Source organism: Notothenia rossii (assembly GCF_949606895.1).
Source record: "Notothenia rossii genome assembly, chromosome: 7".
NCBI classification, from domain to species: domain Eukaryota; kingdom Metazoa; phylum Chordata; class Actinopteri; order Perciformes; family Nototheniidae; genus Notothenia; species Notothenia rossii.
In genome coordinates, this window is record NC_136905.1 from 67,430,414 (window position 1) to 67,445,405 (window position 14,992).

A 14,992-nucleotide genomic window follows, 5' to 3' on the forward strand; every position below is an offset into this window, starting at 1 on the left:
TAGAGAGCTCATGGAGGGAGGTCTCTTCCTATAATAAATCATGCAAAACAACATAAAACTATTATCCAAAAACTACACTGAAAAAACTAAAACGTTGACTTTAATTAAATGTATTATGCCAACACATTTCTTGAACCTATTTAAACTTAATATTTTTGATTTCAATTAACCTGATAAAGTTATGTGAAATCTGTTGACATAATACATTTAATTACAAGGAAACATTTCAGTTTTTTCCATGTAGGAAATATATTGTTTGTGGTTTTTGCCTTTAATTTAACAAACTTTTGTCTCTTCTTTGTCAGATACAAATATACACAACCTCATACATGTGGCCTACCTAACCATCTTCGGAAATGTTTTGTTTATTTTTGACTTTTGCTTTGTTTAGTTCTTTCTTGTTTAGTTGCCTTGATTATTTGTGTTATGTCTATAGTCCTGTTGTTGTCCAAGTATTGTAGTATGTTATTTATGTGTACCTCTGCTTTGTGTTCTGTCTTTGCACCAACAGAAAAAAGAGAGGGAAAGAAAAGGATGATGTGCAGCGAAGAGAACTTCAAGTTGGACTGGAAGCCGGTCCCATCAGTACGTACTCAACATTTGTTCATGTACCGTCAGCTATACCACAAGAGCTACTGTCATGTTTTGCCTTTTCTGACACATTTGAATCCCACGCAAGCACATACATCTCAATGTTGGTAGATATGTATTACCCCAAATTCTGCAAATAATAACTAACCTCAGTTAGAGAAGTGTCTCGCCCAGGGACACAACGACATGCTGACTGCAGTGGGGTTTGAACCTGTGACCCCCTGATCCAAACACCAACGCTCAACTCACTGCACCACACACCTCCCTATAGGACATAATGGTGTTGGAAGGATTTCCCTATGCTCAAGTAGTCTGTGTTGTTGATTTTGATATCTATATATCCAGATATAAAAAGTTGATCCCTTGCACCAACAGACACAGTGGCACACAGGGCAGAGACCTTTGTGAAAGTGGTTTTGACCTGTTGAAATGCTTTGTTTATTTACATGTGTTGCATTATCACGAATCTATGCATATTCACAAGTTTGTTATTCGTCAAACTTAAACATTACCTTGGTTAGGAGGCACAGCTGTTGCATGGTAGTTTCTTATACATCGGATGCTGAGGACCACATGCTAAGGATCACAGAGGTAAAAGGGTCAGAAATTGCGTTGGGGGAAACTTCGACTTTAAATGAAACGCTCTGTGATATTCAAGATTCTGATTAGGAACGTTGAGTTAAAGGGCCATGCTATTCTACGTTTTCCTGGGTTTGATTATGAGCTTTTATATACAGTGGGGCAAACAAGAATTTAGTCAGCCACCAATTGTGCAAGTTCTCCCACTTAAAAAGATGAGAGAAGCCTGTCATTTTCATCCTAGGTATACCTCAACTATGAGAGACAAAATGAAAAAAAAAATCCAGAAAATCACATTACAGGGCGACTGTGGCTGTGAGGGAGTGTGGTCGTCTTTCAACCAGAAGGTTGTGGGTTCGATCCCAGCCCATGCAGTCAACATGTCGATGTATCCTTGGGCAAGATACTTAACCCTGAGTTGCTCCCGATGGCATGGCCAACGGTGTGTGAATGTGTGTGAATGTTAGGTCCTAGAGTAAGGTACACTGCTCTGTATGAATGGGTGTGAATGGGTGAATGACATATAGTATGTAAAGCGCTTTGAGGGGTCTTAAAGACTGGATAAAGCGCTATATAAGTACAGTCCATTTACCATTACATTGTCTGATTTTTAAAGACTTTATTTGCAAATTATGGTGGAAAATAAGTATTTGGTTAATAACAAAAGTTCATCTCAATACTTTGTTATATACCCTTTGTTGGCAATGAAAGAGGTTAAACGTTTTCTGTAAGTCTTCACAAGGTTTTCACACACTGTTGCTGGTATTTTGGCCCATTCCTCCATGCAGATCTCCTCTAGAGCAGTGATGTTTTGGGGCTGTCGCTGGGAAACACGGACTTTCAACTCCCTCCAAAGATTTTCTATGGGGTTGAGATCTGGAGACTGGCTAGGCCACTCCAGGACCTTGAAATGCTTCTTACGAAGCCACTCCTTCGTTGCCCGGGCGGTGTGTTTGGGATCATTTTCATGCTGAAAAACAGCCCCAAAGCACGATGTTTCCACCCCCATATTTCACAGTAGGTATGGTGTTCTTTGGATGCAACTCAGCATTCTTTCTCCTCCAAACACGTCTAGTTGAGTTTTTACCAAAAAGTTCTATTTTGGTTTCATCTGACCATATGACATTCTCCCAATCCTCTTCTGGATCATCTAAATGCTCTCTAGCAAACTTCAGACGGGCCTAAACATGTACTGGCTTAAGCAGGGGGACACGTCTGGCACTGCAGGATTTGAGTCCCTGGCGGCGTAGTGTGTTACTGATGGTAGCCTTTGTTACTTTGGTCCCAGCTCTCTGCAGGTCATTGACTAGGTCCCCCCGTGTGGTTCTGGGATTTTTGCTCACCGTTCTTGTGATCATTTTGACCCCACAGGGTGAGATCTTGCGTGGAGCCCCAGATCGAGGGAGATTATCAGTGGTCTTGTATGTCTTCCATTTCCTAATAATTGCTCCCACAGTTGATTTCTTCACACCAAGCTGCTTACCTATTGCAGATTCAGTCTTACCAGCCTGGTGCAGGTCTAGAATTTTGTTTCTGGTGTCCTTTGACAGCTCTTTGGTCTTGGCCATAGTGGAGTTTGGAGTGTGACTGTTTGAGGTTGTGGACAGGTGTCTTTTATACTGATAACGAGTTCAAACAGGTGCCATTAATACAGTTAACAAGTGGAGGACAGAGGAGGCTCTTAAAGAAGACGTTACAGGTCTGTGAGAGCCAGAAATCTTGTTTGTTTGTTATTGACCAAATACTTATTTTCCACCATAATTTGCAAATAAATTATTTAAAAATCAGACAATGTGATTTTCTGGATTTTTTTTTCTCATTTTGTCTCTCATAGTTGAGGTATACCGAGGATGAAAATTACAGGCCTCTCTCTTCTTTTTAAGTGGGAGAACTTGCACAATTGGTGGCTGACTAAATACTTTTTTACCCCACTGTATATGGAATGCAAGAAAATACCATTTACAGTTACACAGTGTTATTAAATCAGCTGATAAATGATTGAACAGTGTCAAAGTGAAACAATAGAAAGAAAAACTGGAAATGTGAATTATATACAGTACAGCCAACATTTCTAAGGCAGCGGCTTCACTTACTGTATCAAGCCCAAGTGTTTCATCTGCAGTAGACTGTGTTGGCTTTATTGTGAGACAGGATACGCAAACAATTGAAGAAGATGTGCGCCAGATGACCTCAGAAAGATTAGTACAAGGAATTATTCTCTCTTTCGTGCTGAGTGCTTCTGTGGTGTTCCAGGAAAGAAGAGCTGGTCTGGGAGCTGTTGTATTGTTGACTCAAAGCCACAGATACTCCATCTCCTCCCCTGTCTCCTTCATTTCAACCTTCCTCTCCTCCAGCTCCATCTCTACCCCCCCCTCCCTTCCTCCTGTCCCGGCCTTCATGGGCTGCTTCCCATCTTCCCCTTCGTCTCGGTGCACACTCCAAATGCACCGGCCTGGGGTGAGTGGCTGCTTCTTATTCCATGTCAGAGCCACAGCCTAATGAATCATTTCCTCAAAGATACGGTGAGAAAATCACTTTCAGAGTTTTGAGCGAGCAATCGATGCAACATGAGGCTCGCATGTCCTCTTCCCTCTCTGTAGTGGATCCAGGCACAGTTTTTATACACATGTGCATAAGAGCAGTCACACACACACACACACACACACACACACACACACACACACACACACACACACACACACACACACACACACACACACACACACACACACACACACACACACACACACACACACACACACACACACACACACACACACACACACACACACACACACACACACACATACACACACACACACACACATACACACACACACACACACACACACACACACACACACACACACACACACACACACACACACACACACACACACACACAACGACAAAGGAAGACCTGATGTTCTGTGCCTGTTGCTGTTTTCTTTATATCAGTCAGCTACTAGCTCCACATACTTGATTACATTTTAAACCAAAAAACACATGGAAATCAGATTTGGTGCCCTCTGTCTTACTGTGCCGTATTTTCTATCCTTTAACCAGAGGTGGGAAAAGTACTCAGACCTTGTACTTAAGTAAAAGTACAAGTACCAGAGTGTAGGAATACTCTGTGACAAGTAAAAGTCCTGCATTCAAAATGTTAGTTAAGTTAAAGTACACAAGTATTGCCATCAAAATATACTTAAAGTACCAAAAGTAGAATTACTCATTATGCAAATTATTCAGAATAACATATATTATATGTCTCTATCAGATTTATTGATGCATTAATGTGGTTATCACAGCTCGTGAAGGTAGAGCTAGTTATAATTCCTTTGTATACTGCAGGGTAGCTTGTGAATTGTACTCCAGGTGTAAGTAAAGTCTGATTGAATTGCTGTTTATATTTCACAATATGAATCCAATCTGCAAATAGTTATTAAATAAATGCAGTGGAGTAAAAGTATACTTTTACTTGTAGTGGGGTTAAAGTACAAGGTACGAAGAAATTGAAATTCTCAAGTAAAGTACAAGTCAGTAACTGAGTTAATGTACGTCATGTACGTGACTTCTCCAACCTGACACACAAACACACGCACGCGCGAGCACACACACACACACACACACACACACACACACACACACACACACACACACACACACACACACACACACACACACACACACACACACACACACACACACACACACACACACACACACACACACACACACACACACACACACACACACACACACAGCCTGCTCTCTGTCCCGTACAATCTCCCTCTGGGTTTCTGGACCTCCCTGCAGCTCAGGCTGTGTGACTTGGCTGTACATACCGTGGCGCAGAAAACACAGAGCCCAAGAGGTTATTGGGTGTGTGTGTGTATGTAAGAACGAGTGGAAAAGGCAGCGGTGGAGATACTTCGTGTTCCTGCGGTATACAGCTTGTTTTCAGTTGAGGGCGAACGCAATCATGTGTGTGGCATTTTTTTGTTTTTGCATGTTAAGCACCATTAAACAGGTGGCTCCGTATCGCTGTGCAGCCAGACCCTGAGCCCCTCCTCAGAGGAAACAGTCTTACAACTCCCGGGTTCCCTCCTGGCTTTTTTCATGTATGCACTGTAATGGCATTTGTCTCGCCTTGTCCCGTCCACCCTCCATACTGTATACTTCATTTGAACTCCCCCATGGCTACCCCTTGGCTCCCTTGGGCTGTTTGGCTTGGCCGCTCGCCTGGACTTGTACACATTCTGTCCCCCAGTCATGACGGCCATTTAGGAGGACTATTTTCCTTCATGCATGTTCAGTGTTCCCCCTGAAGTTCCTGCGTTTACTCCCCTTCGTACCACTCCATTAAACTCTGGCCGACTGGCAAAGGAACGAGCCAGAAAAAGAACATGCCACATGGAAAGCTGTATCTGTTTTCTCCCAACACTCATCTGAAAGAGATGTCACAAGCTTATCCAGAACATTGGGAAAGAGTTGCTGCTTCCATTCCCACATCAGGGAGGATTAGATAAAGCCATTTTCTTATGATATGGTTCTGTTTCGTTGTGCCTCAAAATACCCTAGAAACACAAGCTAATGTCAGATAATCACTCACAATATTTTCATCGCAATATATTTGACCACATGAGATGGCATGAAGTAGTATTCAAGGGATTTCAAATTTCAGTCCAATTACAGAGAAAAATGCCAAATTCTTGAAAACCATGCATATTTCTTCTGCTGGCTCACCATTCTTATATTACCAAGGTAAGGATCTGCCAACATGGAATATGCCTCAAGACCTTTTCTTTCCAACTCCCTCTCAAAGGAGTAACTTCCCTGTCCTGTTCCACAACCCCCTGCCTACTCAATCAACTTTGGCTGCACGAATTCTTGCACTGGCATCAAGCTGCTCTTGTGTTTAGCTGTTTCTACATCCAGTGATAAATGCTCTCGGCTTTTATGGAATTCCATCAACCAAGCTCAGTTTCCTCATTGCAAGTGTGCTGTTTCCCATGTGTGTTATAGTTGGCACGCTGAGCAACAAGGTATGTTTACATCTAATTAGCACTCTGACAAATTAACACTCTCCGTGCTAAACAAATGTCTGCTTTATTTCCGATCCCATCATGAATGAGTGCAATTCCCAGAATTGTGTTGAGCTATGGATGATGCTGCTGGCTCTCCTTATTCTGCTCTGGCTTTGTTGTCTGTTATTTCGATTCTGCCTTTTATTAAATAAGCAATTTCTTGCACATTCAAAAGAAAGAAACAACATCGTAAAACACTGCATTGCCGGATCAAGCTGTTGTAGATGTCAGATGTCAAAACGAGTCCCAATGCTAGCATCTTATTTGGTTGAAAATATTGCCATTGCACTCAATACTTTTTAAGTAGCATTGATTTGAACCAGAAATGAGGGGGACACTTCTCTCTTTACACAGGCTAAACTGACATACGACTGAATATTACATGTAAATAAAAACAACCTATGAAAATGGATCCTTAGGCATGATAAATGTTTTGTGTATTGTATTTGTCGTTGCTATGATCTCAACATATGTCTGGATAGATCTTTAAGTTGAAGTTGATGCGTCTGCGTAAGAGAAACATGATTGAGTGTTTCATAAAAGCTTTAACTTCATCAAATGATGACTGTCTTTTAATAAGGCCACATGATAATGGTTAGGATCACTGTCGTGCTATTGAAACCACTATGTAACCACACAAGCTTTAGGAGGAAGGACATGGTCAAACACAGTCACCGCAGTCATTAGGAAAACAGATGCATTGTGGGATGAAAGCTAGTGACAAATGCTAGTAGTGATTAATGTAGCTCTCTTAGGGAATATCGCAATATGCTGACTCAGTTGAATGGTTTATTATCCGAGTCGCTACACTTCATTCCACAATATTTTTTATTTAAAAGATATTAATAGTTTATAACATTAAGGCCATCGTAACTGAAGGTCTTGTCAGCAATATGACGAATCTATCAGCTTTTGTGGGGTTCTTCAACAGGCCCTGACATTTGACATTTGACCTGCCTGGACTGGAGTAGTGGAAAAATAATGTATTTGTACATTTGAACTACATGTAGAGTTGATAGAAAAGGCTGTTGATTAATCCAAACATTTCTTGCCTTGTTTGGCTTGGGACAAACATTTTTGTAATTAAAGAAACTCACAGCGGTATGTTCAAGTCCACACACCATTATGCCAAATCTAAAGCACAATGCAGTATGCTGTAACTAATACTCATTTAAACGTACATTATGATATGGTTGTGCTTGCACGTGCATCTCTTATGTCTGTCCTGACTCCTGAATTGGCCTTTTGGATTTGAATGAAAAAGATATCAGCTCCACACAACTAGGTGCTCAAAATTGATAGAGTATACACTAACCCTTCCCCCGCTTTATCATGTATTTGACAATCCACAGTGATTGCCATGAAGTTTGTGACCCAGTCAAATGTTTGCTAACTTACGCCGCTTCATGGCCAGTCTTGTTTCATTTGCAACATAAAACTATATTGAAAAATGCAGCTTTAATATTTGCTTATTAGAACATCTGAATGAATTCAGGTTTGGCACAGTCCCCATGGTTAGCTTATTTATTGGGGTTGGTAATAGATCCCTGAGTTTCTTCTGTCATGTGTTGCTGACATTTGAAATACCTGTGTTGGTCCTACTGTAGTGCAACACAGTGCATTTTCCCGTGTCATCAACTTGACATGATGGAATTGGATATGATTGAACTGCAGTGTTAAGTGTACTTTTTCCGGCAAAATCTCCCGACGTCTTTCCTTATCTCACTCAAAAGCTCAAACGCTGCAACAGAATCGGTACTGTCTTTTGATTCGTAATAAATCAGCCAGTGATGTACTGCATGTTAAACTCTTCCCGTGCAGTATGTCATGAAATGAGGAGTAGGTGTGATGTCAGCTCAGGGCCAAACCAAATGGGTGCCATGGGAAGTGAGTGGAGGAATTTCAAGTTTTTATGTTGTGCAGTGTGTACCGAGGAGTGTTTTCTCAGCTGGTCCACTCAGAGGTGGATGCATGCAGCTGTCCCTTTGCACTCAAAGGTCCACATGTTTGCACTGGACCTAAAATACAGATGTGTCCATTGCGTCAGTGAACTTTTACGCTTCAAAACATTCAAGTTAGTCTGCCCCAATATTGGGGACCTACCGCAAGCACAAAGACAGATGTCAAATACGCATGCATGTCCTTTTGCTGGTACCCATTTGATATGTAAGCTCTTTAAGATATTTTATTAGAAACTCACTCACTGGATTTAAAAGTCTGTAAAACGTGTAGACATTAAAAGACATGAGCCCGAACTGATTATAGACTAGAGCCGGCTCTTAAGAGCATTTAATGGCAGAAGCGATCAACTGTTGGGGTTGCAGGAAGTCAGGACTACACAAATGCTTTCGACCAAAATGACATTTATATTGTTTGTAATTTCTTTAGATTTGAGCGGTTATTACATTCACCAAATAGAATATGACTAGTATCCTCTAAAATAGGAAAGTTAGACAATGTTGTTATTTTGAAAAAGGCCGCTCAGGGCTTTGGAACAGAGATGTTATTAGGCACGGCCCGGGTTATAGTTATTGAAACAGTTACTATTAGTGCCTGGCTTAACAGCATTAGATGAGTCAACTACAAGTCCCTAGAACTGAATTTGTGTGTGCACAAGTCCATCTCGAAGAATATCTGGCTAATATTTGTTTTACCCATAACTACGCAAATTTTATGGCTTGGTTCTTACATTCTTTGTGCAGCCTTGTACTGTTCCTATCTGTTTTGAAACATTTCCAGATCCTCTTCAGCCTGTGTAATTCCTTATTTCAAGCCTAAGAACAATAAACGCAACAAGTGGTCTGCTTCTGTGTACACGGTAACCTATCTTAGGAAACTCACACTGCCTCTCAAGCTGGCAGGCCCCTATCGACATAAATGTTCTTGCTAAGAAAAGTCAATCTCTCTCATAACCATAAGGGGAAATAGTGTGTGTGTGGGGTGGGGGTGGGGGTGGGGGGGGGGCAACATTGTAGCTATTGGCTGGAGCTTCTGGCAGCTCTCTGGCCACTGCGATGCAGAGGGACTTGTGAGAGAGAGCACAATGTCTTATTTTTGCTGGCAGAGGAGATATGTGCTACCTTGGAGGCGGTTCTCTGCAGAGGCCCATACATCTTTAGTTCCTGGCACCCGAGCCAGCAGGGGGGGGGGGGGGTAGTAGGAGTGTGCGTGGGAGGAGTAAAGAAGGAGAGATGAGGAGGGGGGGTATGGGGGGACTTGTGATGAGCGGCCTATGTTGCTGGGGAGTCAGCCAAAGTCCAGTACTCTCCTCTGCTATGTGATCCCAGTTTGGAGAATTGGAGCAGACGCCCTGACTCCTGTCTCGCCAGCTCTACTGCCATGCATGGGGGGGGGGGGGGGGGCTTTGCAGGTGAATTGTACAGTGGAGAGGGGTGAGAAGACGGGATGTAGATACTTCTTTCTTTTTTTTCTGTTGTCACAGGAAAGGCACAGGTTGACAAAACCAAAGCCATCTGTGTGCGTGTGCAGCGATCTGAGTCACTGGCTGTCATTCATACCAGAGCTCACCCTTCCTCTGAATCATCAAATGGCACTTGACGGATTTGAGCTACCCGCCTCCTTAGTGAAGCTGCACTTGCACACTTTAGATGGATTACAGATAGACCCAAACACCTCCTCCACATCTTGTCAGGTGCTGGGGGTTACAAAGAAATGAGCACATGGTGAAGCAGTTTTGATCATATTTCTTCATATATCCTGTTTCCACTCAAGCAGCTTCTTGGGCTCCTGTCTAAATATACTTGTGTGGAAGGTTTCTCACTATCACCTGATGCCTTTCTTTATTTTCTTAAACTAGTCCTTTTTTACCGTGTTCTACTTCAGACTTTACGAACACCGGGGTAATGAGAGGAAAATCATAATTAACCCTCCGTCACGTTATTATGATTGCGATTCAAGTCATTTATCTTCATCTTAAGAAAGTAATTTAACTTTGTAAAAAGTTTAGGCAAGTGGGTATAATTTGCACAAATATGTGATTGTATTTGAAAGCTGAGCTGCTGCCCCATGTGAAGGTCCCACAGCCTCTACGGTTCAGACAGAGGTAGCTCACTGCAGATGTGTTAACTCCTTCCCTCCCTTAACCCCATTATGTAATCACCAGGAGCTTTCACCAGGGTTTAAAACTGTGTGGTTTTGTTTTATTGTGAAGATTAGAAAGCTATAATTATTTCAAACCACCCCTTCTCTTTTAAGGGCTTACCTTGGGATTGTTATTCAGGTAAACAAATTGAACAAAAAAAAACGACTTCCAAGTATGGCAGGCAGAGAAGAGCTGCGTGCTGAGCATCATGCACCTGAATGTCTCTCCTGCACTCTGTCTGAAGGTCTGGCACGGGCACCGCTGCCTTACATAATGCTATGAGGTCATCCACCAAAGGTTGAATGCTGTAATATGTATTTGTTGTCATCAGTCACACTGCATGGCTTTACACTTCACTTAGTAACCGTTGAAGTGAGAGCTGGAGATGTACCCGGTTTGCAGGAAATCCCCTGGTTTTCGCAAATCTGAATTGTTGCATTTCTCTCTAGAATACTGAGTAGATACACAATGCCTCTGAGCACAATCAGCTTCTGTGTCCTCTCCGTTTTTTCCTGCGTGGGATCGGGCATGAAGAGGAACCGTCGGCCAAGTCCTCTAATGCTGGCAGGCTGAGTAAACTATGTCTCCGGAACCTTGTGTTAGCCCCAGAATTTCCATAAGCACTCTTCATCCCCCCTCTGTTATTCTTTATGATCCGCACCTCCGCTCAAGCTCAAGCCGTCTTCCAGGACCTCTTGTTCTGTCCCGAGTGCCCCCCCCCCCCCCCGCACCCTTTCAGATGCCTATTTTCAGCCTGCAATCCCGCACAAGGGTCCAACGGAATTATTGTCCTGCAAACCAGCTGATGGCTAGTATGATGAAACTTGCGCAGTCACCCACACATTTGACATCCTGTCGACATCTGTTTTCTAGGAATTGTTGGATCCTTGTGGAACCGCGTATTAGTTGTGCCTGTGTCCCAAAGTAACAGGCTGTAGATGATAGATGAAAGCATTGGACTCTGCTTGTTACTTGTTATGTTTAATTTTAGTTTCAGCTATGTGTTGTAGGAACAATTGCTTTTTATGATATTTGGACCATCAACACCCACATGATGAACACCTTCAGGGAGCTAGGTCCCTTTCACTCATGTGCAGCATCCTTGAACTTATTTAGACATTAGGTAAGAGCTGTGTGGGAGAACGCACATGTCCAAATCAGTTAGACCGGGTTAGGCTTAAAGTGACTTTACATTGCCAGTGTACTAGTACAAAGTCCATGTGATGTCGGATTGAGCCGAGTGAAGTGAAGAGAGCTGGTCGGTGTCCTGAGAATACACAGCAGGCATGTTGAGGACATTTCTATCATTGTTCTTCTGTTGCAAAAACGCGAAAGAATACAAACATCCGCGGGCAAAGTTTATCGGTCATTTACACAAAAACGTCAATAAAATCTTTAGATTCAGGAACATCTTTCGGTATCGGTCAAAGCAGAAAAAGTCTGAAAAATGTAAGGAATTTGAAGATTTTATTTACCACACCGAACTTACAGTTTTTGTGTCATGTCCTGCCTCCTGCACTCTATCTCCCGCCTAACAGACTGGAGTTTTTCCAGTAAGTGAGGGAGTTCATTTGATAAAATACATTTTGACAAAGTGTTGGTGGGACGTTGACTTGGTGCATGTGAACCGCTTTAGCACAGCATGTACATTGTGTGCTGTCATGAATCTAATGAGTCTTAAAAGAATAGGGTACACAGTGTCTTAGCATGTCTGTGTGTACGTGTGAGTCCACGTGAATAGATTTGAACTCAAGGTACAGACTCATGTTCAGCTGCATAATCAGCTGCTGAATTTTTCATCAGACCTTTACAAAATAATCTTAAACCAAGTGCCATATGTTATGGGAATAATTCCCCAAAGTTTAAGAATGTAGAGCCGACATTTACATTTTTTCCCTTTTTTCTCACTTTTAGTCAAATCCCTCAAAATAGGCACAGCACGTAGACCATGTGAAATTGTCATTTCGGATAACAGGAACTGAATATATATAACATTTCACACTGTCAACGAGTCAACATGTTCCAACCGTAGCCTGTTCCAAGAATTTTCAGCAGAGTGGTCAGCTCCAGCAAACCGTTCTTCTCTATGTGAGTGGGGAAACTCTGACAGGCAATCAGAGCCCACTACAAAAGGAGAATGTAAAAACAACAAAAAAATGAATCCCCACGAATGCAAATAGCTTATTGCTAAATTGTTTTGGTCTGGCTATAAGCATTGCCAAAAAGAGGTCTTGAAGTGGGATGGCGTGAAAGCGAGAGATGGAAGGACAGGGTTTCTGTCGCAATGGAGAGCTGAATTATGGGTAGGTTGATTGACATGGTAGCATGTGAACTTGTTTTTGTCAGGGAATTGTTTACAAGATATTTCCTATCCCAATACATCATCAGATACAGACAATAAAAAACAGAGTCAGATTATGACGGATGCAGGGTAATTAGTCTCTCTTCATTCAGTCATGAATAAATATGATTACAAGTCCTGCTCAGCTCTTCTGTCATTTCTCTGAAACAGCGGATATGAAAGACCACATCTCGATTAGCTTCGATGTCAAAGACCGTAAAATATGGCTCTTTTATTCTTCACCAGCTTTTTTTAATATTACATCTTCATTTGGGATTCAGATGATTACCCTGTTCACTGTGCCAAAGCCACTGTTTTAGACCACAGGCGCTTTGACTGGCATTGCCTCACATTAACCATTTATTGTCCTGTACACACTATGTGGCCAAAAGTATACGGACGCCCTTTGTTACCAGTTGTGTACTTTTTTTGGTTGGTGTCAGTCATGAGCTTGGGTGAGACCCTGAGTTCAAATTAAATGTAGTTGCAATGCTACAGAATACAATTTTTAGACATGTGTGGATTTTAACTTTGAGGCAATAGGTTGTTAGAGGCCTATTTTTATTTTTTCAATATGGCAATGCCTCCTTGCACCAATCGAAAGTTTTAAAAATATATAGATATCTGTGTTTTGTGTGGAAGAACACGCCGTCTTCTCACATTTCACAGCCTTTAGAATGAGTTGGTGAATGTGAAACAAGCATTATAGCCCGGAGTCAGCTGCCAAGGGTTCAAACTTTCTCGAATGTAACTGTTTTAATGCCGTCTTTTAGAATTTTGTAAGACAAAATGAACTTTAGAACACTTTTTTTTACAGCATTAGTGTCGTGCTAATCTTTTAAAGGTCAGCACTTTAAGTTATCTTCAGAGAACGTTGAAACGCTCATCGGAGTGATATCCTATGCATATAGGATATCACTCCGATGAGCGTTTCCAACGTTCTCATGTTACTTGAAAAAATACACAGAGCAATAATCTGATTTATTTCCTCCCTTTTCAAAACAAATCAGATATGTCTGCTCCTCCGAGACACTTGTGTGCCTCTCGAAGAGGTTCCAGTCTGGGTTACACAACATTGGTGCCAGTGGTTCGTTATCGTCTGAGCAGGCGCTGCTATCTCTGACACTGCACAAGATTGATGGCCTCTTCAAGGTGCTGGACCTGCCGGGAAGCACCAGATACTCTCTCTGAAAGTCCACCAGAACTGATTTATTGTGAGATATAGACAAGATCTAAAGCCAGGCAATTTGTAGAAGACATTCTGTAGTTCTCTTTCAAGGTTTGGCAACTATTGAGGGAGTTTTTGTGTTTCCTTGAGTTAAAAACTTGCCAAATCATGTTGTTTTTGAAGGAAGTACAGCTGTTTAGACACTGAACTACGTGAATGGCACACATCAACTCTCCTGTGCACATAAGAAACATTGTAAATCTTATTATGACCCTCAGATTCCATATCAGCATGTCTTAGTGATGGACGATGGCAGACTTCTCTACACCACAGCCTCCACACCCTTCTCTTCTCACTCCACTCTATTAACATCAAAGTACTTCATGCATTGGCTGTCAGTATTGCCATTTTAACATAAATCATTGGAGACTGGGTTCCTCAGTTTCCATACCAACCAAAAAATGACCACTTAAACACAACCAATATAAGTGACTATGTCAGACCGTGATGAAAACTCTCATTCATGGACAAAAACCACATGCTCACGTCCACACGTGCTCTCATACGTAACATTACGGATGACTTCCTCCTGCACTTCCTGAGAGTAATTCTTTGTTATATGGAAAGAAATGAAGCAAATGGAAATGCGTATTGTGTTATTTGATATCAAAGGTCCTCTCCTTGCCATCGCTCCAAAACATAATCCCGGCACAGACAACACAAAAGGCACAAACCGGCACGCCCTACAGCAATGACTGGAGTAATTGTTTATTGAAAAGGGTCATTTCACATGTCCCAATGATGGTTGCGTGACGTTTTCTTCCAAATCATGAATTGAAAGGACGTGTAAAACAGGATACTGGACTTAAAGGTGGCATGACTTGATTATAATGTCAACTGGAACATTATTATAACTTCTGCTCAGTGTTTATGTCTATGACATAATTCCACAGGGGGGTTCAACAGAGGGGAAACATGTTGTGAGCTAACAAATGGAACATCCCTCATACACTGTGGAATACATTACACTGAATCGGAAGGCATATTCCAACCATTTCCATTTTGTTTTGGACACAATTGACTTGTATGTACATTGCAATGTTCCCTGGCGACAGCATGACAGT

The 14,992-nt window shown here is 41.9% G+C and overlaps 1 protein-coding gene across 3 annotated transcripts in view; it reads left to right on the top strand.

Annotated features, from left to right (window-relative positions):
- bmf1 (BCL2 modifying factor 1) overlaps positions 1-14,992 on the top strand; it is an 84,915-nt gene that overhangs the window by 5,724 nt on the left and 64,199 nt on the right. For 2 of the 3 annotated variants that reach the window (XM_079693780.1, XM_079693781.1), the window contains exon 3: positions 512-585. In XM_079693780.1, the coding sequence (XP_079549906.1) occupies positions 512-585 (74 nt within the window). Of the gene's footprint in view, positions 1-511; positions 586-3,556; positions 3,628-14,992 lie in introns of those variants that run through there. The other variant, XM_079693783.1, reaches the window with a different exon arrangement.